We start from the raw sequence: 24,492 nt of genomic DNA, 5'->3' as shown, positions 1-24,492 counted from the left end.
TTTTCTAGGAAACTTCTTGATTGTACGATATACAAGGTTGGAAGGCCTTTTATATGTCTTTCCAGAGTTGAGATCAATAAGAACTCTTTGTTTTGAGACCATCATGACAAGGGACATGTGTTCCTTATCAACACAATTTCTGGTGGCTCTGTTTCTGATAATGTTATTCTGCAGAACTTGCAAGGCATCAGATGGTGGACACCAGAACTGTTCTCATTTGTGTGGACATCTTAATGTTAGCAGCCCTTTTCGGCTAAACGACTCTCCAGAGCAGTGTGGTTACCTCCGGTTTAACCTATCTTGCGAGCACAACCAACTGGTGATGTACTGGCAGTCTGGGAGATACAGTATTTCGTCCATTGATTATGAGAACCGCACAATTAGAGTGAGGGATGCTAATATTGTGGAGTTGGATTCCTCCTCCCCACCTGAGTATTCTTTAACATACTACAACTTCAGCAATGAAAATGAAGTTGTGACACGGTTTAGACGGTACGACGGCAATATGATGATGATGTTCGTGAAGTGTGAACACCCTCTGCATTCCCCTGGGTTTGTGGACACAGCCCCTTGCTTCAACACTTCAAAGGGGGCTGCAGCTTCTTCGTCTTCGTATTCGTATGTACATGTGAATGTTGGCTATGGAACTCTCGGTGGTTTGGGATTAGACGATGGTTGTGGTATAGAACTGATATATATGACGTCGTGTCCTACTGCGCAGAGCAACCAGTCTTGGTCCTGCATAGACATCCACAATATGCTTCTTTACGGCTTTGACCTTTATTGGCCCTATCTTTATTGGCACTATCTATTTGGTAAGTCCATTAGTCGCTTTAATTCCCTGTCAATACATATACACTCTGCATAACTGGAACTTATTTTTATCATTTTTGGCCTTTAATTTATGCTGGTTCTCTCTATCCTTATCCCTTGTTTTTGGAATTCCTTGAAATAAGTCGATCATATTGTTAAAGCATTATGCATGTGACTCCATTTTTTTGGGATAATAATATCTAATATGTTCAATGAATTATTATATTATAATTGTTGAAATGCGAACTAGTGTGTGTCGTTTTTTTTTTAATTATTTTTTTACGATAACTACAAGAGAAGTTTTTATGATTGAAAAGCCTTCAATCAATATATATATATAAGAGCTAGATATCCGCACTCCACCTTTATCACATAAGTTTTAGATTGTTGCACATGAAATAAGTTTAATTGAAATCAAAGCGTGAATAAAAATTAGAATCAGACACCAATAATATTAAAAAAAAAAGAAGAAGCAGAATATAAATGCTACTAATGAAAAATACTATCTCTTATGCTTAATATAAGAATTAATTTGACTTTCAATTTGATTCTAAATATAATATTCTAATTCACCTTGTTTTTCATGTTTAACTATTTTTTTCAAAGTTGTCCTTACAGAAGTTGTACATGTTAATAAAGACTCCATCTATCAAATACACATAATTAGCAAGGTTATTTGAGAAAAGACAACAGATATTTATTATAAATAATTAACCTAACAAATTTTCTTAATTTACTTAAATTAGTTGACTAACTCTTACATCAAAAATCAGGGGAAGGCAGTATATGAAATGTACCAATAAAGATATGTTGAATATTTCTTCAAAGTATTTAGTTAACATTTAAGAGAAATTCTCCTACGGCTCTAACCTCGCGAATCACGGTGACTTTACCTTGTAATATTAGGTAGGAGATTAGTGTTGGAATGCATTATAACGTAATAGGAATGAGGTTAATTACTAGTACTCCTCCAATCCTTAATATAAGACCCAATTGTAAAGTTTGTTTTAGTCCTAAATATAATACATATTTCTCATATTTATCAATTTTTTCTAAATTACCCTTATGAATACCCCTCAACCATAATCAAGTAGAAGAGAAAGAGGTATTAAGAAAGATGATTATGGTGTTTTAGGAAAAACATATCACATTTCTTATAATTAATTAACTTACCTAACTTCTTTAATCTAATCAAATTAGCTAAATGGGTCTTATATTAAGGAACAGAAGAGTACCTCGTTTTGTATGTTTAAAAAATGGTAATATTTTGCATTACTCTATCTGGTGTTATAATAACATGATAAGGATAATAAGTAAAATAGCATATAGTTTCTTGATGATATTTTCCCTTGGCATCATCAATAGTTCACAACCATCATACATTTGGTATTTTCTTAGTTATAGAAGGAATATATAAGTTATATTTTTTTTTTCGATGTCATTTTATTGTTATTGAATTTTTTATTTTACAATATTCTAACACACATCCCTACTAATACATTTGTTTGTCTGATGTAGCAGCAGAAAGAAATACCATTCTTCAAAAGATCCTCCAGCTTATCGAGGGTAAGGCATCTTATGATAACTTCTAACTTTTTGGTAGCCTGCATAGCATGTGCTTGCTAGTTGCACTGTTTCAAAGAATCTCAGAAAGAAAGAGTCATAAATTAATTTCCACTGCTTATATATAAAATTTTTATGATTTTACTTCAAAAAATTTGTCCTACACCAACCTTTTCCCCCTTCATAAATTATTTTTATGAGCTATTCATTTAATTATTATAACCTTTACTGAACGCTAGTGTATTTTTATTTTATTTTTCCTAAATCTCTAAACACTAAACTAATCAACAAATAACTTTTTGAGTTAATACGATGTTAAAATTTAACATCATTAAGGTTTTGGTTTCTAATTTAAAATAAGTGGTTTTGATCCTTGAAATTTGATTTCATTTTGATTTGCTCAAAGATTTTTGGTTCTTGGAACAATGTTTTAGGAAATAAAATCATTGGTTTCAAATTTCAAAAACTAAAACAAAAATCAGGTCAAATTTGAAGAACTAAGAATAATATTAACCCTTTAAGTTCATACAAATATCATCAATTATTATACTATTTTACTCATAATTATAAAGCATAATATATTATTAATCATATGCCACTTAATTTTAGGCCACATATAGATAAACCCCTACTTATATTATATTCTTTCAGTCAGGGGACACCAATTAACAATAGAAATGTTTTTTTTAATATAAATGTAGAAATTTAAGAGGATTCATCACTGCAGTTTAAAAATGAGAGATGCTATGTGCACATAACCTAAAATTTACGAGGCTATATACGATTTGGCCTTGTATTTTTAGGAGAGTTCAGGCAGTTGAGTTTCTATCTTAATATATATGAAGGAATGCTGCCCATTTAAACTAATATTATTTCTAAATCTTGGACAGAGAAAATTCAGATATTTTTGTTGAATTAATTGGGGTTAATATCATCTTTAGCTCATGAAATTTGGTCCTTTTTTTTTTGTCCTTGAAATCTAAAACGAGTGATTTTGGTCCCTGAAACCTTATTTCAAAAATCAAAAACGTTGTTTCAAAGACAAAAAAAATATTTAAATAGATTAAAATAGAGTCAAATTTCAGGGATAAAAAATGATATTAATCTAGTTAATTGTATTCACTTTAAATGAACAACTAAGTGAAAAAAAATATTTAGATAATATATTCTGAAGTTATACATTTCTAATAAAATGCCTCCGGTTCCGAATATAATTTGCACTGCAAAATAAATATTATATTTAGAACGTATGAAAAGTTCTTGGGAAAAGATTGTACCTCCGGCTTAAGATTGACTCTCACTATTTTGCTTCATTATTCCAAGTGGCAATGAGTGTGAAGCTCCGTTAGAGGTGTTTGTTCTAGTCCTTCTCAGCTCAACTTGATTAATCGGAATTTAATGTGGCTTTGAGGTATCATGTGGTTAGGATGAGACAAATAATTACCTCCAATAATTAAGATTTAACAAAATTATTCAACAAATATATCTATAAATAATAAAGTAATATTGCTTATTTTGCAGTTATACATTATAAATGTAGTTTGTACTTCCTCCTTAGGGTTAAGGTATAAATGCGTTTCGAAAGTTTTCATTCAAGAACAATAGTGTCCCATAGGTTTTCCGCGTTCAAAGTTTCCTATAAGTATTAAAATGAAGCAATATTGTTTCTTATCATTAAAAATGTTAATGGTAAATATTAATACTTTAATAGTCAATATTAGTTTTGAATAAATTTCGGGGCGAAATTTATACATAAGCCCTTCTCCTAATAGGCTAATACTATGCTGATGCACAAGCTATATTCACATTAATCATGGTACTTTCTCGCAAGAGGAACTGATATCACTTCTTGTTTTCTCTGTTTTGCAGACATTTGGTCATACCTCTACGCTATGATAACGTTCGGTATCCCTTGACTTTAACAAACTTATCTAATTTTTAAGAGTAGAAGAGTAGACAGTGCAATGACTGACCAAACATTAGAAATTCCAACCTGTACTAGTTTCCGTCGAAAGGCACATTCTAATTAATTACCTATGTTCTCTCTTGAATTTTCATCTACAGCTATTTATGCTGGAGGTAAATTTGTCTTGGGGGCTCCATTTCTACTGTTTGTATATAAATTTTTATGAACTTACTGTTAAAAATTTGTCCCGCAATCTTTTTCCCGTTTACAAATGATTTTTTTACTAGCTATTCATTCAATTACTATAAGCTTATGATGATACTGTATATTTATTTTATTTTTCTGATACGATGTTTAAATAGTTGTGCATATATAGGTTGAGGAGCACTAGATAGTTCCAAGAACCCACCACCATACTAATATAACGACATCCTATTCAATGTGGCACTAAGTGTTTTCACAGCTATCACACTACTTTCTCATAAGAGAAACTGATGTCAATGTTTGCCTTCTCTGTTTTGCAGACTACTTGGCGTGGAGGTTCACTCTAGTATGGTCAGGTATCCTTGACTTAAACAAAATAATCCAAATTTTAAGAGTACAAGAGTCGAGAGTTCAATGGGTGACCAAACAATAGAAATTCATTACTAGTTTCAGTTAAAGGGCACACTCTAATTATTTATCTTCTATTTTAAATTTTCATTGCCAGCTCTTTATACGGGGGCCAAATTTGTGTTGGGGGCTCCATTTTTCCTTGCCCTTCTGATCTATAAATGGCGACAAAGGCATTTATCTATGTATGAAAGCATTGAAGATTTTCTGCAAAGCGACAACAACATCATCCCCATAAGGTACTCCTATGGAAAAATCAAGAAGATGACAAAAGGATTTAAAGTAAGACTTGGGAAAGGAGGCTATGGCTCTGTGTTCAAAGGACAACTTCGAAGTGGTCGTGATGTGGCTGTCAAGATGTTGGATAAGGCTAAAGCCAATGGGCAGGATTTCATCAACGAGGTTGCAACACTTGGTAGAATCCACCATGTAAATGTGGTGCAACTCATCGGTTATTGTGTGCAGGGATCAAAGCGTGCTCTTGTATACGAGTTCATGCAAAATGGTTCTCTTGACAAATACATTCTCTCTAAACCTAATGACAATGAGCAATCCTTGAATCTTCATCAATTGTATGCCATTTCTCTAGGAGTAGCTCGTGGTATTGAATATCTTCACAAAGGGTGTGATATGCAAATTCTGCATTTTGATATAAAGCCGCACAACATCCTTCTTGATGGCAACTTCATCCCAAAGGTTTCTGATTTTGGCCTGGCTAAACTTTACCCAACAAATGATAGCATTGTGTCTCTTACGGCGGCAAGGGGAACTATAGGATACATGGCTCCTGAACTGTTCTACCAAAATGTAGGTGGAGTCTCCTATAAGGCTGATGTGTATAGCTTTGGGATGTTATTAATGGAGATGGCTGGTAGAAGGAAGAATCTGAATGTGTTGGCTGAGCAATCGAGTCAATTTTATTTTCCTTTTTGGGCTTATGATCAGTTAAATGAAGGGAATGAAATTAGCATAGCAGATGCAACAGAGGAAGAAATGAAAGTGGCAAGGAAAATGCTGATCGTTGGGTTGTGGTGCATTCAAACCAAGCCTAGTGATCGTCCTTCAATGAACAGAGTTGTGGAGATGCTTGAAGGAGAGGAGCACGATTTAGAATTGCCTCAAAAGCCTTATCTATATCCAGAAGAGTTACCAGCGAGGGATGATAATGCAAATTCAATACGGCGATCCAACTCATCAAGCAATCATCCTTCGATGGAAAAGGCTCTTGAAGCAGATAAGCAAGAGTCAGTATTGCCTCAGCAGTCTTTTCTATATGCACAAGATTCACCAACAATTGATGTTAGTGCTCATTCACGTTCAACGCCTAAATCCTCTGATCCTTCAGTGAATAATCCTAAAGAGACAACCTCATTTTTAGCTAAAGATGATGAGAGATCAATATAGCATTGTACATATGTATGTTGAGTACTAATGACCTTGATACATATATTTTTATTACGAGATACTCTTAAATATGAATAAGAAGTGGGGGTTGTATCGACCTGAGAAATGGATGCATGTTAGGCTTCCATTTCTTATATCATGTGATACAGTAAGGAAGAAGCATTATGTCTTTCTTGATAGTTATGTTTTTGAGGAAATTGATAAAAATGTTTTACCTACTGCCTTGGTCCTAGGACTACATTTATCAAAAGAGACATGCTCGAATAGGGGACACATATTTAATGATCCAAAGTATGTGAAAGCTTTTCATATAATGGTATATATTTTGCCCTCTCAGTTATTTGGTAGTGTCAGGATCCATCTTTCCTGGCAGATAACACATGCACTTTTTATAAAGAAGCAAAAGGATTTGAACCACAAGCTTCCATTGATACAGAATGATAGTTGATCTATATATAGCATAACTTTGGATGCACTTAAGTAATACTTTTCCTAGTTCTTTATTTTTATTTGGCAATTTTAGAATCTTCTCTTCGCGTCAATATGAATTCTAACCTCTTGTCTAGCTTTCTCCTCTCGTGATCTTTGCCCCTGCAACCCTCCTAAATGGCTGGTACGTGTAGCAGCATCATGCCAAGACTAACATCTTATTATATGTTCAGAATTTTCTCAGAAGAATTTTGATGTAATGGGACTTTTTGTCCCTTCGACGGTTGCCAATAACATTGTACTTTTGTCCATCTGATGAAACAATGTTTCATAATCGGACAGTTCAAGATTTAATATTAGCGACCCAACTCTCAGTGATTTGGGGTTAGACGATGGTTGTGGCATGGAATTGGCATATATGACGTCGTGGCCTGCTACGCAGAGCAACCAATCTTGGTCCTGCACAGACATCCACAGTATGCTTCTTTACGGCTTTGACCTTTGTTGGCCCAGTGTATTAGGTAAGTCCATTAATCGCTTTAATACCCTGTTAATGCATATAGACTCTGCATAACTGGAACTTTTTTTTTTCCCTTTTTGGTCTTTAATTTATGCTGGTTCTCTCTATCCTTGTCCCTTGTTTTTGGAATTCCTTGAAATAAGTCGATCATATTGTTAAAACATTATGCATGTGACTCCAATTTTTTGGGGGATAAAAATATCTAATCTTTTCAATTATTATATTATAATTGTTAAAATACGAACTAGTGTAGTTGAATGGTTTTAGATTGTTGCGTTGCCAAAAAAGAAAAAAAAAAAGAAGTTTTAGATTGTTGCATATGAAATAAGTTTAATTGTGAATAAAAATAAGAACCAGAATAAAAGTGCATTTTGATAGAATCGATTTTCTTATTAAATGCTATCAACAAAGGATACTCCTCTCATCCTTAATGTAGGACTTAATTAACTAATTTGAGTAGAGTAAAGATATTAGTTAAATTAGTTAATATAATTTTTTTTAAAACACCCTAATCACTTTTCTTAATTCTTTACCTTCCTCTCCTACTTAAATATTATTGAGGAAATATCAACAACATTAATTTGGAAAAAAATTGATAAACATATTAAATAGGTCATATATATAAGACCAATATGAGCTCTCAAATTAGTTCATATTAAGGACCGGAGGAGTATATCAAATTTATTAATAAAGATATCTTGAGTATTTTGTTCAAAATATTCAGTTACTCCCACCATCCTATTTATAAGCTTTAAATTTGAAAAGGGTGTGGTCCATTATATAAAGTTCAATTTAGATTTTGTCTCTACATTTAATAGTTTTTTTTTAAATTTTGCCCTTAATGATTATTTTCTCTTCTTTGCCACACACTCCCATCATATTTTCCCATGCATTTTATTTTATCCTTTTTTTTTATTTATTATAAGGACATATTTTAAAATAAAAATATATTTCTTATTTATTTATTACTTTTAACTAATTTTAACTGATTTTTTATTATATATAAACCATTAATTTGAACCTCATAATAAGTACTCGAGCGATTCACGTTTAGAGTAATGAAAATGAGATTACTAATTTACCTCATTTCATAGGTTAAAAACAAAAAAAAAAATGATAGTACTACTTCTCATCCTAGATATAATATTTAGGTTGTAGTTTAATTTTAAGAATTAGTGGTTGGTAATTAACTTTAGTTTTGCCAAGAAAGAAAAGTAGGGTCATATTTGGTCTATGAAACAATCTTTTATTGAAATTGAAATGTGAATTAAAAGATAAGAATGAGAGTAAAAATGAGTTTTAATTTGATGATGTAATGAAAAGGAGAGACATTATATTCTTTTTAAAAAAAAAAATTAAGAACTCTTTATGTTGGAGAATTTGTTTTAAATTTGAGGAAAAATTACACCGCAGTTTCACATAAGAATGGTAACACAACAAAATCCCACCAAATGACGAAATAGCTGGCTGTCATGTCTCTCGGCACTTGGGTATAAATAAGTTTAGAATTACAGTTACAAAATTATCCTACTGGATGTTTTTTTTTTTGCCAAAAAAAAAACAATTACAAACACCAATAGCCAGCCAGGAAAAAAAACCATTCAAATAAAACCTAGAGATACAACCCATCACACAGCAAAACCAAAAAACAAAAACCTAAAGTACAACTTATCAAAAGAACCATACTTTTTTCCAAAAAAAAATATTTTATGTTTTTTGGTTATCTCCTAAACTTATTTTTTTTTCTTTATATAAAGACGTCACTCTAATTTTTATACTTTCAACTATTTATCTATATTTTTTATAATTATATCGCGTTAAGCTATTCCCCACCATAATTGCTCGACCCATCATAGTTTTTCATTGTGTAAGAGAAAAAGTGATTCACCATCACAAGGATATAATGATTAGCACGCTGGCACTTGAATGTCCACCGAAAACTCATGTTATTCTCTAGTATTCTCCTTCTTTTTTTTTTTTTGTCAATTATTTTTCTTAATTTCTAAGAAAAATCATGTGTGACATGTCAAATAAATACGTATCAATGTATCATGTCTATGTGACGGCCATCATACATTTAATATTTTCTTAGTTTTAAGGAATATATAACTTTTTTTTTTTGGTTTACATTGGATATCATTTTATTGTGAGTGAATTTTTTTTTTTTTTTTTTTTACAATATTCTACCACATATCCCTACTAATGCATTCGTGTATCTGGTGCGGCATCAGCAAGCAGATTGGGCATACTTGAAGGGATCGGTTTGGCTATCGCAGGTAAGGCATCTCATGATAACCCATAACGTTTTTGGTTCCATGCATGGAAGTTGCGCTGGATCAAAGAATTAATCTCTTTGAAAAAAGTCATAAATTTCTGCTGCTTATATATAATTTTTTTTTATGAATTTACTTTCAAATTTGTCCTACATCAACCCTTTTCCCCTTCAGAGATTACTTTCATGAGCTATTCATTTTACTATATTTTGTGTAAACTCATAGTGTCCCCAAATTATTTTAGATTTGACTCTCTATCGGATTGGAAGCATTAAAGTTAAAACCTCTCAACAAATATGCTTTCTGAGATTCGAACTTGTGCCCTCGTTCTTACAAGGATGAGATATTTACTATCTCAACCAACATCTTATTAGTTCATTTTAATATAATCTTTGTTGAATGATAGTGTATTTTTATTTTACGTTTCTTATACGGTACATAAATAATTGTTTATAGCTTGCGAAGGAATAGCTAGTGTCAAGAGCTCACTTTCATACTGATATAACAACTTCATCACAGCCTACCCAATGTGGCACTAAATGTTTTCACATTAATCATAGTACCTTCTCGCAAGAGAAACTTATATCAATTTTTGTTTCCTCTGTTTTGCAGGCATCGGCGCTCTGTTAGGTAATCCTTGACTTTAACAAACTTGTATAATTTTTAAGAACATAAGAGTAGACAGTTCAATGACTGGCCAAACAATAGAAACTCAATACTAGTTTCAGTTAAAGGGTACTTTCTAATTATCTATTTTCTCATTTAAATTTTCATTAACAGTCATGTATACGGGAGGTAAATTTGTGCTGGGGGCTCCATTTGTCATTGCCCTTTTGATCTATAAATGGCGACGAAGGCATTTATCAGTGTATGAAAGCATTGAAGATTTTCTGCAAAATGACAACAACATCATCCCTATAAGGTACTCCTACAATGACATCAAGAAGATGACAAAAGGATTTAAAATAAGACTTGGAAAAGGAGGCTATGGCTCTGTGTTCAAAGGACAACTTCGAAGTGGTCGTGACGTGGCTGTCAAGATGTTGGATAAGGCTAAAGCCAATGGTCAGGATTTCATCAACGAGGTTGCAACACTTGGTAGAATCCACCATGTTAATGTGGTGCAACTCGTCGGTTATTGTGTGGAAGGATCAAAGCACGCTCTTGTATATGACTTCATGCAAAATGGGTCTCTTGACAAATACATTCTCTCTAAACCTAATGACAATGAGCAATCCTTGAATCTTCATCAATTGTATGCCATTTCTCTTGGAGTAGCTCGTGGTATTGAATATCTGCATAAAGGGTGTGATATGCAAATTCTGCATTTTGATATAAAGCCGCACAACATCCTCCTTGATGGCAACTTCATCCCAAAGGTTTCTGATTTTGGCCTTGCTAAACTTTACCCAACAAATGATAGCATTGTGTCTCTTACGGCAGCAAGGGGAACTATAGGATACATGGCTCCTGAACTGTTCTACCAAAATGTAGGTGGAGTCTCCTATAAGGCTGATGTGTATAGCTTTGGGATGTTATTAATGGAGATGGCTGGTAGAAGGAAGAATCTGAATGTGTTGGCTGAGCAATCGAGTCAATTTTATTTTCCTTTTGGGCTTATGATCAGTTAAATGAAGGGAATGAAATTAGCATAGCAGATGCAACAGAGGAAGAAATGAAAGTGGCAAGGAAAATGCTGATCGTTGGGTTGTGGTGCATTCAAACCAAGCCTAGCGATCGCCCTTCAATGAACAGAGTTGGGGAGATGCTTGAGGGAGACGAGCAAGACTTGGAATTGCCTCAAAAGCCTTATCTATATCCAGAAGAGTTAACAGCAAGGGATGACAATGCAAATTCAATACGGCGATCCAACTTATCAAGCAATCATCCTTCGATGGAAAAGGCTCTTGAAGCAGAGGAGCAAGAGTCAGCATTGCCTCAGCAGTCTTTTCTATATACACAAGATTCACCAGTAATTGATGTTAGTGCTCATTTACGTTCAACACCCAGATCCTTTGATCCTTCAGTGAATAATCCAAAAGAGACAACCTCATTTTTAACTAAAGATGATGAGAGATCAATATAGCACTGTAAATATATAAGCTCAGTGCTAATGACCTTGATATATATATTTATTACGAGACTCTTAAATATGAATAAGAAGTGGGGGTTGTATCGACCTGAGAAATGGATGCATGTTGGGCTTCCGTTTCTTACATCATGTGATATATTAAGGAAGAAGCATTATGTCTCTCTGGATAGTGTGTTTTGGAAGAAATCGATAAAAATGGTTTACCTACTGCCTTGGTCCTAGGAGTACATTTATCAGAAGAGACATGCTCGAATCAGGGACACTTATTTAACGATCCAAAGTATGTGCAAGCTTTTCATATAATGGATAGTATTATTGTATATGTTGCCCTCTCAGTTATTTGGTAGTGTCGAGATCCATCTTTATTTGCAGATAACACATGCACTTTTTATAAAGAAGCAAAAGGATATGAACCACAAGCTTCCATTGATAGAATGATATACAGATGATCTATATAAAGCATAACTTTGGATGCACTTAAGTAATACTTTTCCTGGTTCTTTATTTTTATTTGGCAATTTTAGAATCTTCTCTTCGCGTCAATCTGAATTCTAACTTCTTGTCTAGCATTCTCTTCTCGTGATCTTTGCCTCTGCAAGTGCAACCCTCCTAAATGGCTAGTACGTGTAGCACCATCATGCCAAGACTATTATATGTTCAGAATTTTCTCAGAAGAATTTTGATGCAATGAAACTTTTGTCCCTTCGACGGTTACTAATGATATTGTATTTTTGTCCATCTGATGAGGCAACGTTTTCATAATCGGACAGTTCAAGTTTAATGGTTGGACGATCAATCTTAATTAAATTAATATAATTTAAAGAGTATGTATAAAAAAAAAAAAGATATCTTAGATATTATTTACTAATATTCTTCCTATACATGACAAAGTTATAGTCAATCTTGTGTGTGCAATTACTGTCTCTTTTGAGACAGTTGGCTAATAGATTCTGTATATTAAAAAGGGAAAATTGCAACAAAAAGATTGTGAAAATTGAAAAATTACAAATAAAGTATTTTGTCAAAGATTTGTTGTTATTTGCCATTCAATTGCTATAAAAACTTATACAAATCTTATAATGAGTCCTAATTTATGATTTTGTAATTTTTTGTATTAAAAAAGTAAGATATAAGTGGCCTAATATAACATAAAGTTATATAGCATGGGTAAATGTTTTTTTTTTAATTACGTATAAGTATCCTTTTATTAGAAAATTTGTGGAGTTGATGAAAACAAATAAGCCACGTTTTTTGCTCTTATTGTTTGGCAAGCCCAATTCCCATATAGCGGCTTGTTTTCCGCTTCATAGCAGATCACTTGTATTGAAAATAGTTCTGTCATGGTTTGCATTGCTTTTACTTCCCCCAAGCCCGTTATACCGAGATGGATGAGTGGAAATGAACCAGAAGTCTGAATCACTGGGTCCTTTTCTTCAAAGACTTGAAAATTATGCATTGTGTCCCAAGGCAACAAAAATTCTTCTTGCTAATAAGAAGTTAGTTTAGAACAATACTTATGTCAAGTTTATTATATTTATTATGTTAAATTTTTCAATCATATGTTTCCTATTTTTGAAATATTAGTATTTAATAAATTTTAGTTATAAATTCACATGACAAAAAAGGACACATGACTATGTGTGATAGGAGAAGTTGACATATTGAATATAAAGAATTTGATCAAAGTTTTTTTCTTTAATTTAATATTACATTCAATTATTATTGAACTAGAAACTAAATCTTATACTTATCCTGTCCTTAATATATGAACCTAATTAACTAATTTGAGTAGATTAAGAATGTTGGTTAAATTAGTTAATATGATTTTTTTTTCTAAAATACCTTAAGCATCTTTCTTAGTTTCCTTCCTTCTTGTCTTACTTAATAATTATTAGAAAAATATTAATAAGATTAATTTAAGAAAAAATTGATAAATACATTAAAGATATCTTATATATAGAATAAACATCAACTCTCTAATTAAGTCGTATATTAACTAACAGAGGAGTACAAAAGATTGGAAGTAGTAACTCACAAAGTCATGGATGCATTTTCATGTAAGAATCAGAGTTGGTTGATAAATAATCCATAAAAATTTCTATAAGTGCTTTATAAGCCCAAAAACGTGCCCTAACATTATTGAAATATCGAAATCCCACTTGTCTAAATTTTTGTTTATAAAAAATTTTATACTCTTGTGATCTTTAATGTATGAACTAATTGTTGGGTTGAGCTTAGTTCTAAATATAAGCCCTATTTCTCATATTTATTAAATTTTTCTAAATTATCTTGTTAATACATTCTCAACCATAATTAAGTAGGAGAATGAGGAAAGATATTAAGAAAGATGATTATGATATTTTAAAAAAAACATGCCATATTTTTTATAATTAACTAACTTACCTACATTCTTTAATTTAATCAAATTAGTTAAATAGGTTTTACGTGCTTGGACATATTAAGACCAATCCTAAACGTGCCTGTATCTATCTTAGTTATGAAAATTTATTCTCCAAAAAATAGGTTCAAACTTGATATTTATTTTGGACCATTGAATATGTAGTTCAAATATGAATTTTGAATCGAATTATTCTACTTTGAGATTGGTAGCTTCAATGATGACCCCTTTTTTCCACCCCAAGCTAATACAGTCAAATTGATGTGGTGGCTTCAATTCTGCAGTAGAGCTTCAGGGCTTGATTTTCCGTTTGAGAAAAGAAATCATTGATAAGAATAAAACATTTTTATGAGTGCTTAGTGTTCAAATCACGAAGTAATTAAACATGTACAACTACATGACTTCATTTACTTATTTATTGAAAAAGCAATATTAATTCTGATAAGTCATTTATAAAATTTGCACCATAAAAATGGGTTGAAAATTATTCAAGTTGGATAGACAAGCTTTTCATTCATAAATACTCGTGCATTTTTGTGGGAAAGTCTAAAATATTAAATGCTAGACTATTGGCTGGGTGACAGGTCTGCTTTCATGCTCACAAATTTCCACCCTTGCAGGCACGTTATTGAATTTTTCATTGTCTTGGAAACTTTCAATGAAGCTTCAATTATTCTTCCTTCAGTTTCATTTGGCTCTTCAATATTGATGAACAATTTATATATTTTTGTAAATACATATCTTGAGTCTTTTGATTGCCTCAGACTTATAAGTCTCAAAATCTAACTCACCTACACGTTTTTTCCCCTCCAGATGAAAAAGTTTTAGTCCTTAATGTAAAAAGCTAATTGAGGGTTGAATTTAATCTTAAATATAAAAATTCAATTCATTTTGTCTCTTATTTTTTCTCCAAATATCTCTATTAATTGTAAAAAGTTCTCACTAAGAAATAATTCTAATAATCCAATACCCATGATTGAAAACGATAATTTAGGGAGACTAATACATATTTATGACAAATAACTAATTTTATTAATTTTCTTAATAACTCTAAATTAGTAAAATGTCTTTCATATCTAGGATAGGGGAAATATCAATTTAATTTTTTATGCTCTGCTACAGAGCTAATATAATATTTTGAACCTAAGTCTGATACTCAAACTTCTCTAGTTTGTGTACTTAATTTTTATTGAACACATACTTCAGGTACTAAAAGCAAGGAGGTGTGTGTATGTATTCATATATGCATAGAATGTCAACGGGAATTGTATCCTCATTATATTGTTCTCTATATATCTTGCTACTTCTTTATCCCTATGTGATCTAAAAAAATGCAAATTAAAGGAGGAGAATTTGATTGAGAACTGATGCTTATGTTGGTACTTTTAAGTGCATTATAGAAACTTTTTGCAGCAGACCTACATGAAAGCTTTATTTGGTATTTATATATGAAAAACATGCTAATTGAGAATGAATGATATATTTTCCCTCTTAGTTGATCATACCAATATTACACCTAGATTACTTATGAACAGAATAAACATTGAGAGAACATGTCTCAAACATATATGTAATTTTTTAGTAATTATAAACTTGTCATTACAAATTGTTCTATCATCACTGGAATTTTTTATTAATTATATTTTTTTAAAAATTTCATAGCAATTTTTTCTAAAAATCACCTACTACCTGCCAACAAAAAGTATTATCGTTAATAAGAATTTGATCAATAACTCGAAAATCATGGATTGAAATGTTACTTTTGAGGTGAAGATTTTATTGTGAATAAGATTTGTCAATATTTTTATATTTTCACCTGAGTGAATTGTGATACAGTTCACCTAAACTTTTTGTTCACAAAAAGATTGTACTCTTCCGGTTCTTAATATAGGACCCAATTCTTGAGTTGATTTTAATCGTAAATATAAGATCTATTTATCATATTTATCAATTTTCTCTAAATTACCTCTATAAATACTCTATCAACCATAATCAAGTAAAAGAGAGAGATGAGGTATTAAGAAAGATGATTGTGGTGTTTTAGGAAAAATGTGTCACATTTCTTATAATTAACTAACTTACTTAACTTTCTTAATCTAATCAAATTAGTTAAATGTGTCTTATATTAAGGATCGGAGGAGTATATTATCTATTTTAATTATGAAATTATATTCTCAAAAAAATACATTAAAATTTAATATTTATTTTCAGTAAAATAATCGCTTAATAATAATTTATTAACACTTTTATTTTAATAATATTATGTACAGTGCATTGAATTACACAATTCAATTGTGGCCATCATCTCCACCGTCTGGCTTTCTCCTAGTAGCTAGGGATTTACATTGGGTGCTTATCAGTTTTGATAAGCACCCAATACTCATCAGATCTGAACCGTCTAAATCTGATCTGGACGGTCCATATTTATTTTTATTTTTTAAAAATAATTATTTTTATAAGTATAGAATAAAAAATAAAAATAATCTCTTAACTATCATTCTTTAAAAATGTAATTTTTTTATTTTAAAATAATTATTTAATAATATTAAATCTGGATCGTCCAGATTAGATTTAGGCGGTCCAGATTGCTTATCAGGTGATGAGTATTGGGTGGTCATCACCTGATGAGCACCGAATGGGGACCCCAGTAGCTAGATGAGTTAATTTAGATTTTTGTTTTCTTTTTTAATTTAGTTTTTGTAGTTTCAAAATTCCTTATGACCTGTCAAAGCTAGTCCTTGAAGTAACTATAATTATGTAGAAGTCCTTGACAAGGAAGTGTGGGAAAATGAGACAATAATACACTGACAAGGTCCACACTATCAGGATCACTTTTGTGAAATGGTAGCTTTGTTTTCTGGTAACTACGCATGCATCCATTGAAGCCTCTGTTTTTGTAATAGGAAAAACAGAGCCTTGGAGGCATTTCTCTTTTCTTTTTATTAGTTATATATCAATGTTAATACTCCCATCAATGCGGATTGAAAACAATTAAATATATAAAAAAAGTGAGAGAATACTCGTGCCAGATTTAATATAATTAGAAAACAAAGCTTATATAAAATCCGGCAATCTCGCATAATCGTAAGCCTCAGATTACATTCCCGTCCGTGGACTCAAGAAAGAAGCCGACTAATTTCACGGAATTCTCTCGATCGCTCTTTTTCGGAGAAATGAACAAGAATCCAACTTTGTCCACCACCGTATATTAATCATTGTCTTTTTTGTAAGAGTGATAAGAATCTCGTCAATGGCAAAAACAAGTGAGGTATGAACATACTTTACCTGTTTTTTAATCCAAAGGAATAAGGATAGAGGTAAATCCAAGATAAAAATAAAATAAAATAATGAGAATATAGGAGGGTGTATGGGTTATGATAGAGAAGTAAAGACCAAAAACCAGACACAAATGAATGAACTGATACAACGGATGGCGCGAACATCAACATGGACAAACTAGCTTATGCACGTTTTTCCTTCCCTCGGATTGCGGAGAGAAGGTTTGATATTTCCAGGGATGGAAGGAATTTTAATGTTAATTTATTTTGGTTCATAAGGGAAAAGTTACCCATATTTATTTAAGTTGCTTGTTCAAAATATTTTAATAAAATATAACTATAAACGACTCTTAATATATAAATATATTCAAAATTATATTGTATGATTATACTTATAATATATATACAATAATAATTATAACCATTGATATTTTTAATATAAACAACGATTGATATCTAGTAGCTAAAAAATGGAACTATTATGAAGATGGCAAAAAATATATACAGTTCTAACTCGTTTATAGTCTACAAACGAGTCTCTATAATTAGGATCAGAGGTAGCATATCTGGCATTGTGAAACATTGATTGCCTGCGAGGGAAATTTCCCGCTCATATATGGTAGAAGGCTCTTAATTATCTAGATTTTTTTTCTTTCGTGGAAGATTTACCTGCCCTCCTAAACATTTTGCTCTGCGACATTTTTATTTCATTTTTCTTGTACAAGGTATGGATAATTGTTTATAGGTTGTGAAGGAAATAGCTAATGCCAGGAGCTCACCTTCATGCTAATATGACAACTTGACAACAGATTCAATATGTGGCACTAACTATTTTAACTTTACAGTTATTTTCTCTTTATGGAAGCCAATATTAGTTTTTGCTTGCTCTATTTTTCAGATCTTGGCGGCCACGTACAACTATATTAGGTAATCCCTTGACTACTCCAACAGATTTATCCAGTTCATAAGAGTGTGAATATGGATAGTTTAATAACTGGCCAAGTAATAATAATGAAGTACTAGTTAAGGGCACGTTCTAATTATTAATGTCCTGTTTCAAATTTTCATGAACAGTTTATCATACTCTTGGTAAAATTGTTCCGGGGACTCCATTTGTCATTGCCCTTCTGATCTAAAAAAATGGAATAAACTATTCATGAGCAGTATAACTTCATACACAGGGACAGAGTTAGGATTCAAGGATAAAGGAGGCCAGATAAAAAGATACAGTATGAAAGTTAATATAAATTTTGTTCACAAAAAAGAGTTAATGTAAATTTTAATGGCCACAAATATAATATATACCTATATAATACCATTATACCAATAAAACTAAAAATTTTCGAGGCCATCGCTCCTGTCAATCCCTGTCTCTGCTTGCCTTGTTGTATATACAAATATTTGACTTAAGGGGTAAATTTGTTCAGGAAGTTTGACTTAAGAGTAATGGGAACTCAAAAATTTTTATTCATATAAAATTTTTCCAAAACTTTAAAATTCTAACAATTCTACCTCTTATCCTTAAAAATGTTAACAGTTAGTATCCCTGTTTTAACGGTCAATACTAGTTTTTTGATGATAGGGGTAAAATTGCCACTATTTTGTACTTTTAAGGCAAAGTTGCAACAAAAAAACTTTCAAGTGCCTAGCTCTTGAATGAAAATTTTAAGACAAATTTACATCTTAAACCCATATATATTTTTTGGGAGGTTGTTTTTCCTGATTTTGAAGGAATTTGGTGGGGAATCACAAATATCAGTGTATTGACTCAGAAGTAGGATGGGAGGAAAATAAGATAGGATTAACAACTATATTGGGATCCTTCTTTTTCATGATTGAAATTTTTTTAAAAAAAATAAATGATTGGTGGTATTAATGGAGATGCTTTCCTTGACCACATGGACATGGGCGCACCATAACATTTTCGGAATTCCATCCATTCATATCTAACCTATCTGATTCTCTTGGAAGCTGTGGCCGAAGCTTCTCTGTTTCTATTCCTTTCCAGCCACGGAATAGCAATATACTTCTTTCATTTTAATTATGTTCATATGAAGAATCAAGAAGGCTTAGCTATTTGCTTTCTATGATCCATTATATTCTTCTATAATCAAGTACTGAGGGCTCAGAACTACACACAAACACAATCGATGACAGAACCGCACAATTTAGAAGGCAAATATTTACAATACCAAGTTCATATAATATTTGACTGTTACTGACTTTCACTCTACTTCCTGGATTATTTCTAAACCTTGCATCAGATTTCTTGCTTGTACATTGGCCGTTTCTCTTGTTGAAGGGCCATCAGAATTAAAAGGATTTGGAGGTATTGATAATTTGTCTCCTTCTCCTTCCAACATTTGAACAACTACTTGTATTGATGGTCGATCCACAGTATGCCATTGAATGCACCACAGGCCTACTATTCCCAATTTTCTTGCAATTTTAGCATCCCCTTCTTCGTCAATATGAATCCTCACAGCCTCCCTTTCTTCTAAAATATTATAGATCCATTCAGGATAGTAAATGTAGGGAGCATTTTCTCTTGTGTCATGGGTGATCCTTCTTCCTCCTATTAATTCAAGTGGCAACATCCTGAAACTATAAACATCTGTTTTGTGAGATACGCTTCCAAAATTTCGTGAGAAGACCTCTAGAGCAATGTAACCCGACGTTCCTCTAGCATTAGTCATTGACACTATGCTTTGATCTTTGAAGCACAATTTAGCCAACCCAAAATCACATATTTTCAGAGTAAAGTCATCATCCAATAAAACATTGTGAGGTTTGATGTCAAAATGAAGTATGCATTGCTTGCACCCTTGATGAAGATATTCAATTCCTTTGGTTATACCTAAAGCAATTTCATGTAGCTTTTTCCAACCAACAAGGTTTTGCATATTGTCTGGTGAATTTATGAAATTTTGTAACGAACCATTTGGAAAGTATTCGTAAACTAGTGCTCTTCTAAAGCCATCAGCACATAAGCCCATTAAGCGAATAATGTTGACATGATGGATTTTGCCCATTGTTCCAACTTCAGTGATGAATTCTTCACCATTTCCTTCAGAATTAGTGAGGATCTTCACTGCAACTTTGAACTCAGATGAAATGTTTCCTTTGAACACAGTACCGAAAGATCCTTCCCCCAAGACTTCAAAGTGATTGGTAATCCTCTTGATTTCAGCATAAGAATATCTGGTGGGCTTGAGAGCTCTACAGTCTTTCAAAAACTTCTCAATTATTGCTTGGCTTTCTTTCCGTGGTTTCTAAGAGTTGCTGATATAAAGAATTGCAACAAGAGTACTCACCACTAGAAGTGAGCTCGTGATTGATCCTGCACATATAATAAGAATTTGAATATTTAGTTTTCAAAAGTATAACGTGCTCGCAGTAGATTATACTAAGTTCATTTTGGAAGCTAACCTGTAATTACGAATTTGTTTGATGAACCTGCAGAAGAAATTAACATGATTGGTCAGCTAAGCATGTCGATATAAATATTCCAAAGAAGTCACGCCTTATCATTTGAAGAACATTGATGCTCGACATGAGGCAAGAAATGTGTGGTGATTTTATATGTTTATTAGAACAGATGATTAACTACATTCTAGGACAAATGCTACAGTCAGTTTATGTAAATGATATAAATTGCCATACATATATATTGAAAAAGAAGGGCAAAAGTTTTGATGGAAGAGTTTCATATTACCACTGTGATGATCCCCGAAACATGTAATATCATAGCTGATATTACTATTCTTGAATCCACATCTTGTTCCATTTGATTCACAATGTTTGCACATTGGATTAGATCACATCAAATGAAGAGTGTTCTCAACATCAGAAATCTCAAGTGGGACAGATGAAATGTTAAATATTTTGCTGCAAAATAATAAGGGAAGTTGTCCAATCTCGTGATAAGACAAAATGGCATACACATGGGAAGCAGAGCTGCCGAGGCACGTTGAAATAATCGCTCCATCTCTTGGCGATGAGCAATTGAAAACTGTAAAGTCATTAAGATTCTGGTCTATGAACTGGAAAGGAGAATGAAGTAGAGTGAGATTATGGACATGCCTTGGAAGCCAACCAGAAGGATCAAATAACTAAATGGTTTGAGATTTGTAATCAATATGTTTGACACTGAGCTTGACTGATCCAGGAAGCTCAAGAACAACATGTTTGGCAAAAGAACATTCTAAATCAAACCCAGGATAGCCGCATTGTTCTGATTGGCATCCTTTTACTCAGAAAGGAAACCGAACAGGAAGTTTTCCACGTGATTTTTCAGGTTCTGGACGGCTATTTGAGCTTCCTACAGACCCCAAAAACCTAAGAGTTAGCAACAAGCATACAGAGAAGAAGGAGTTTACGACTGCAGTTTCCATATCTCCAGCGTTTATTGTGCCAAGTAGCTAAGATAAATTGCATCTAAAATACGAAGTCTTAGAGACTTTTTCAAACAAGGTTAGCTTCCCAATAATTTCCCCACATGGCATACCTACCACCTTATGTGCAGACACGCCTTTATGAATTATATATTGACATCATATATGCTATCAAGTTGGCGAGTGGCAATTTCTTGATTGCAATAATATTGAAATATATGGCTCGCTAGCTTTATAAGTCTTTTTCTTATTTACTCTTTTTCATTTGGAGATCTTGAGAATCATGTATTCCTCTTCAAGAAAATTACTGGTCGCTCTGTTTCTGATAATGTTATTCTGCAGAACTTGCAAGGCATCGGATGGACACAAAAACTGCTCTTGTTTATGTAGAGATCACAACATTAGCAACCCTTTCTGGCTAAAAGAATCTCTAGAGGAGTGTGGCGATTAGAGGTACAACCTATCTTGCGAGCACAACCAATTGGTAATGTACTGGCAATCTGGGAGATACAGTGTTGTGTCTATTAATTATGAGAACTACACAATATGAGTGAGGGATGCTAATTATGAGAACACAAATATGATAGACGTAAGGTGCAAACACCCTGTGGATTCCCCTGGGTTTGTGAACATAACTCCTTGCTTTAACACTTCAAATGGCTCTGTGGGTTCTTCTTCTTCTAATCTTCTTCTTCTTCATCATCATCATTGAATTAGTATGCCAATGTCGACAGCGGATACGTAGGAGATGTGGGGCTCGAGGATGATTGCCGTATAGAAGTGATGTATATGACTTCGTGGCCTGCTCTGAAAAACCAGTCCAGTTCCTGCACAGACATCCACAATATGCTTCTTTGTGGCTTTGAGCTCTCTTGGATCAACAGTTTCTGCCCGCATTCTGGACATGATTATGAAATAATTCTCGGCGTCGGTGGTGAGAAACCACGCTGTCAAATAGGTAAGTCCATTAATTGTTTTTTTTCCCTGCTTACGTTGATGGTCCATTATTAAATTTTGATGTAATTCTGGTTGCCAATAATATTATACAAGTGGTACAAAACCATTTTTTGGGAAAAATATATCATTTTTTGGTTCAGGGTGTGTGTGTGTCATATATTCATATGCATTACCCTGTTATCGTATATATTTTTAAAATAAAAAATATAATTAAAAAAACTAGTGTGGATGAAATTGAATTCGTTTGGTTTGTATATGCAATAAAGAAAGCAATAAACTATCTAGTCAAGAGGAAACTATCCATTAGCCTTAGCGCACTGAGATGACTATTTTTCAAAGAGGAATCTATCCATTACCCCAAGCACACTGAAATGACTATTTTTTGTTATTGACAAATTTGGAAGGTATTACTTGTGTTTTGAAAAGAATGCTTTTCTGTTTGAATTTTTTTAATCCATAAAAACATTTAAATACTTAAAAGTAAAGAGTTAGCAACACACGGACAGAATAAAATCTTAATCATTATCATATTATCAGTAAAATATTTTTTTTGCCCGCATCTTGTCAGTAAAATCCATATACCATATCCCTGTACTTGTACATTTGTTTATCTGGTGTAGCAGTGGCAAGTGGCATTTTTAAAATGATCCTTTTAATTATCCTGGGTAAGGCACTCCATCATAACTTCTAGCTTCTTTGATTCCATCTTGCATAAAACATCCTTGCAAGTTGCACTGTAATGAGGATCTCACAGAAAAAGAAAGTCAAAGATCTCTACTGCTCATGTATAACACTCTTATGAATTTACTTAGACATCAACCTTTTTCCCCTTTCACAAATGATTTTTATGACCTATTCATTTGATTATTACTCCTCCGATTTTTAATATAGGACTTAATTATTGAGTTGATTTTAGTCTCAAATATAAAACTTATTTCTCATATTTATCAAATTTTTCGAAATTACCCTTATGAATACTCTCTCAACTATAATTAAGTAGAAAAGGGAGATGGGATATTAAGGAAGATAATTATGGTGTTTTAGAAAAAACATGTCATATTTCTTATGATTAACTAAGTTACCTAACTTTCTTAATTTAATCAAATTAATTAAATAGGTCTTATATTAAGGACTAGAAGAGTATAATCTTTATTGAAAAATAGTGTACTTTTATTTTATTTTTCTTGTACGATGTACATAATTGTTTATAGGTTGTGAAGGAAATAGCTAATGCCAAGAGCTCACCTTCATACTAATATGTATTCAATATGTGGCACTAACTCTTTTAACAATACAGTTATTTTCTCTTTATGGAAGCTAATATTAGTTTTTGGTTTTTCTATTTTTCAGATCTTGCAGGCTACGTACACACTATATTAGGTAATCCCTTGACTACTCCAACAGATTTATCTAATTCATAAGAGTGTGAATATGAATAGTTTAATAACTAGCCAAGCAATAATAATGAAGTACTAGTCCAAGGGCACGTTCTAATTTTTCAAATTTTCATGAACGGTTTATCATACTCTTGGTAAAATTGTTCTGGGGACTCCATTTGTCATTGCCCTTCTGATCTATAAATGTCTGCGGAGACTTATAATTAACTAACTTTCCTAACTTCTTTAATCTAATCAAATTAGTTAAATGAGTCTTATATTAAAGACCGGAGGAGTACTTCGTTTTGTATGTTTAAAAAATGGTAATATTTTGCAATACTATATCTGGTGTTATAATAACATGATAAGGATAATAAGTAAAATAGCATATAGTATCTTGATGATATTTTCCGTTGGCATCATCAATAGTTCACAACCATCATACATTTGGTATTTTCTTAGTTATATAAGGAATAT

The 24,492-nt window shown here is 32.3% G+C and overlaps 4 protein-coding genes across 6 annotated transcripts in view; all 4 read left to right on the top strand.

The window, feature by feature from the left end:
• LOC114731307 (rust resistance kinase Lr10-like) overlaps positions 1-24,492 on the top strand; it is a 29,764-nt gene that overhangs the window by 538 nt on the left and 4,734 nt on the right. The gene's annotated exons all lie outside the window — the stretch shown is intronic.
• LOC114731304 (G-type lectin S-receptor-like serine/threonine-protein kinase At2g19130) lies at positions 89-6,516 on the top strand. Of its 3 annotated transcripts, none has more exons than XM_028918443.1 (5): positions 89-797; positions 2,329-2,379; positions 4,246-4,281; positions 4,807-4,832; positions 4,982-6,516. In XM_028918443.1, exons 1-5 carry the CDS (start codon positions 104-106, stop codon positions 6,296-6,298), a joined length of 2,124 nt encoding a protein of 707 aa, XP_028774276.1. In that variant the 5' UTR covers positions 89-103; the 3' UTR covers positions 6,299-6,516. The 3 variants fall into 3 exon arrangements, with proteins under 3 accessions (XP_028774276.1, XP_028774274.1, XP_028774273.1); XM_028918441.1 differs by having other exon boundaries at positions 89-815; positions 2,335-2,379; XM_028918440.1 differs by having other exon boundaries at positions 89-815; positions 2,332-2,379.
• LOC114731311 (rust resistance kinase Lr10-like) lies at positions 10,207-11,345 on the top strand. The gene has a single exon (XM_028918448.1). The coding sequence runs from the start codon at positions 10,303-10,305 to the stop codon at positions 11,149-11,151; it is 849 nt and encodes a 282-aa protein (XP_028774281.1). The 5' UTR covers positions 10,207-10,302; the 3' UTR covers positions 11,152-11,345.
• LOC114731313 (uncharacterized) lies at positions 22,260-23,385 on the top strand. The gene is made up of 3 exons (XM_028918449.1): positions 22,260-22,276; positions 22,417-22,640; positions 23,260-23,385. Exons 1-3 carry the CDS (start codon positions 22,263-22,265, stop codon positions 23,328-23,330), a joined length of 309 nt encoding a protein of 102 aa, XP_028774282.1. The 5' UTR covers positions 22,260-22,262; the 3' UTR covers positions 23,331-23,385.

This window comes from Neltuma alba, unplaced genomic scaffold, assembly GCF_004799145.2.
Source record: "Neltuma alba isolate B1F8T4 unplaced genomic scaffold, ASM479914v2 tig00012821_pilon, whole genome shotgun sequence".
Taxonomy (NCBI): Eukaryota; Viridiplantae; Streptophyta; class Magnoliopsida; order Fabales; family Fabaceae; genus Neltuma; species Neltuma alba.
The sequence above is the reverse complement of the archived record's forward strand: the minus strand, read 5'-3'. Positions and strand labels throughout refer to the sequence as shown.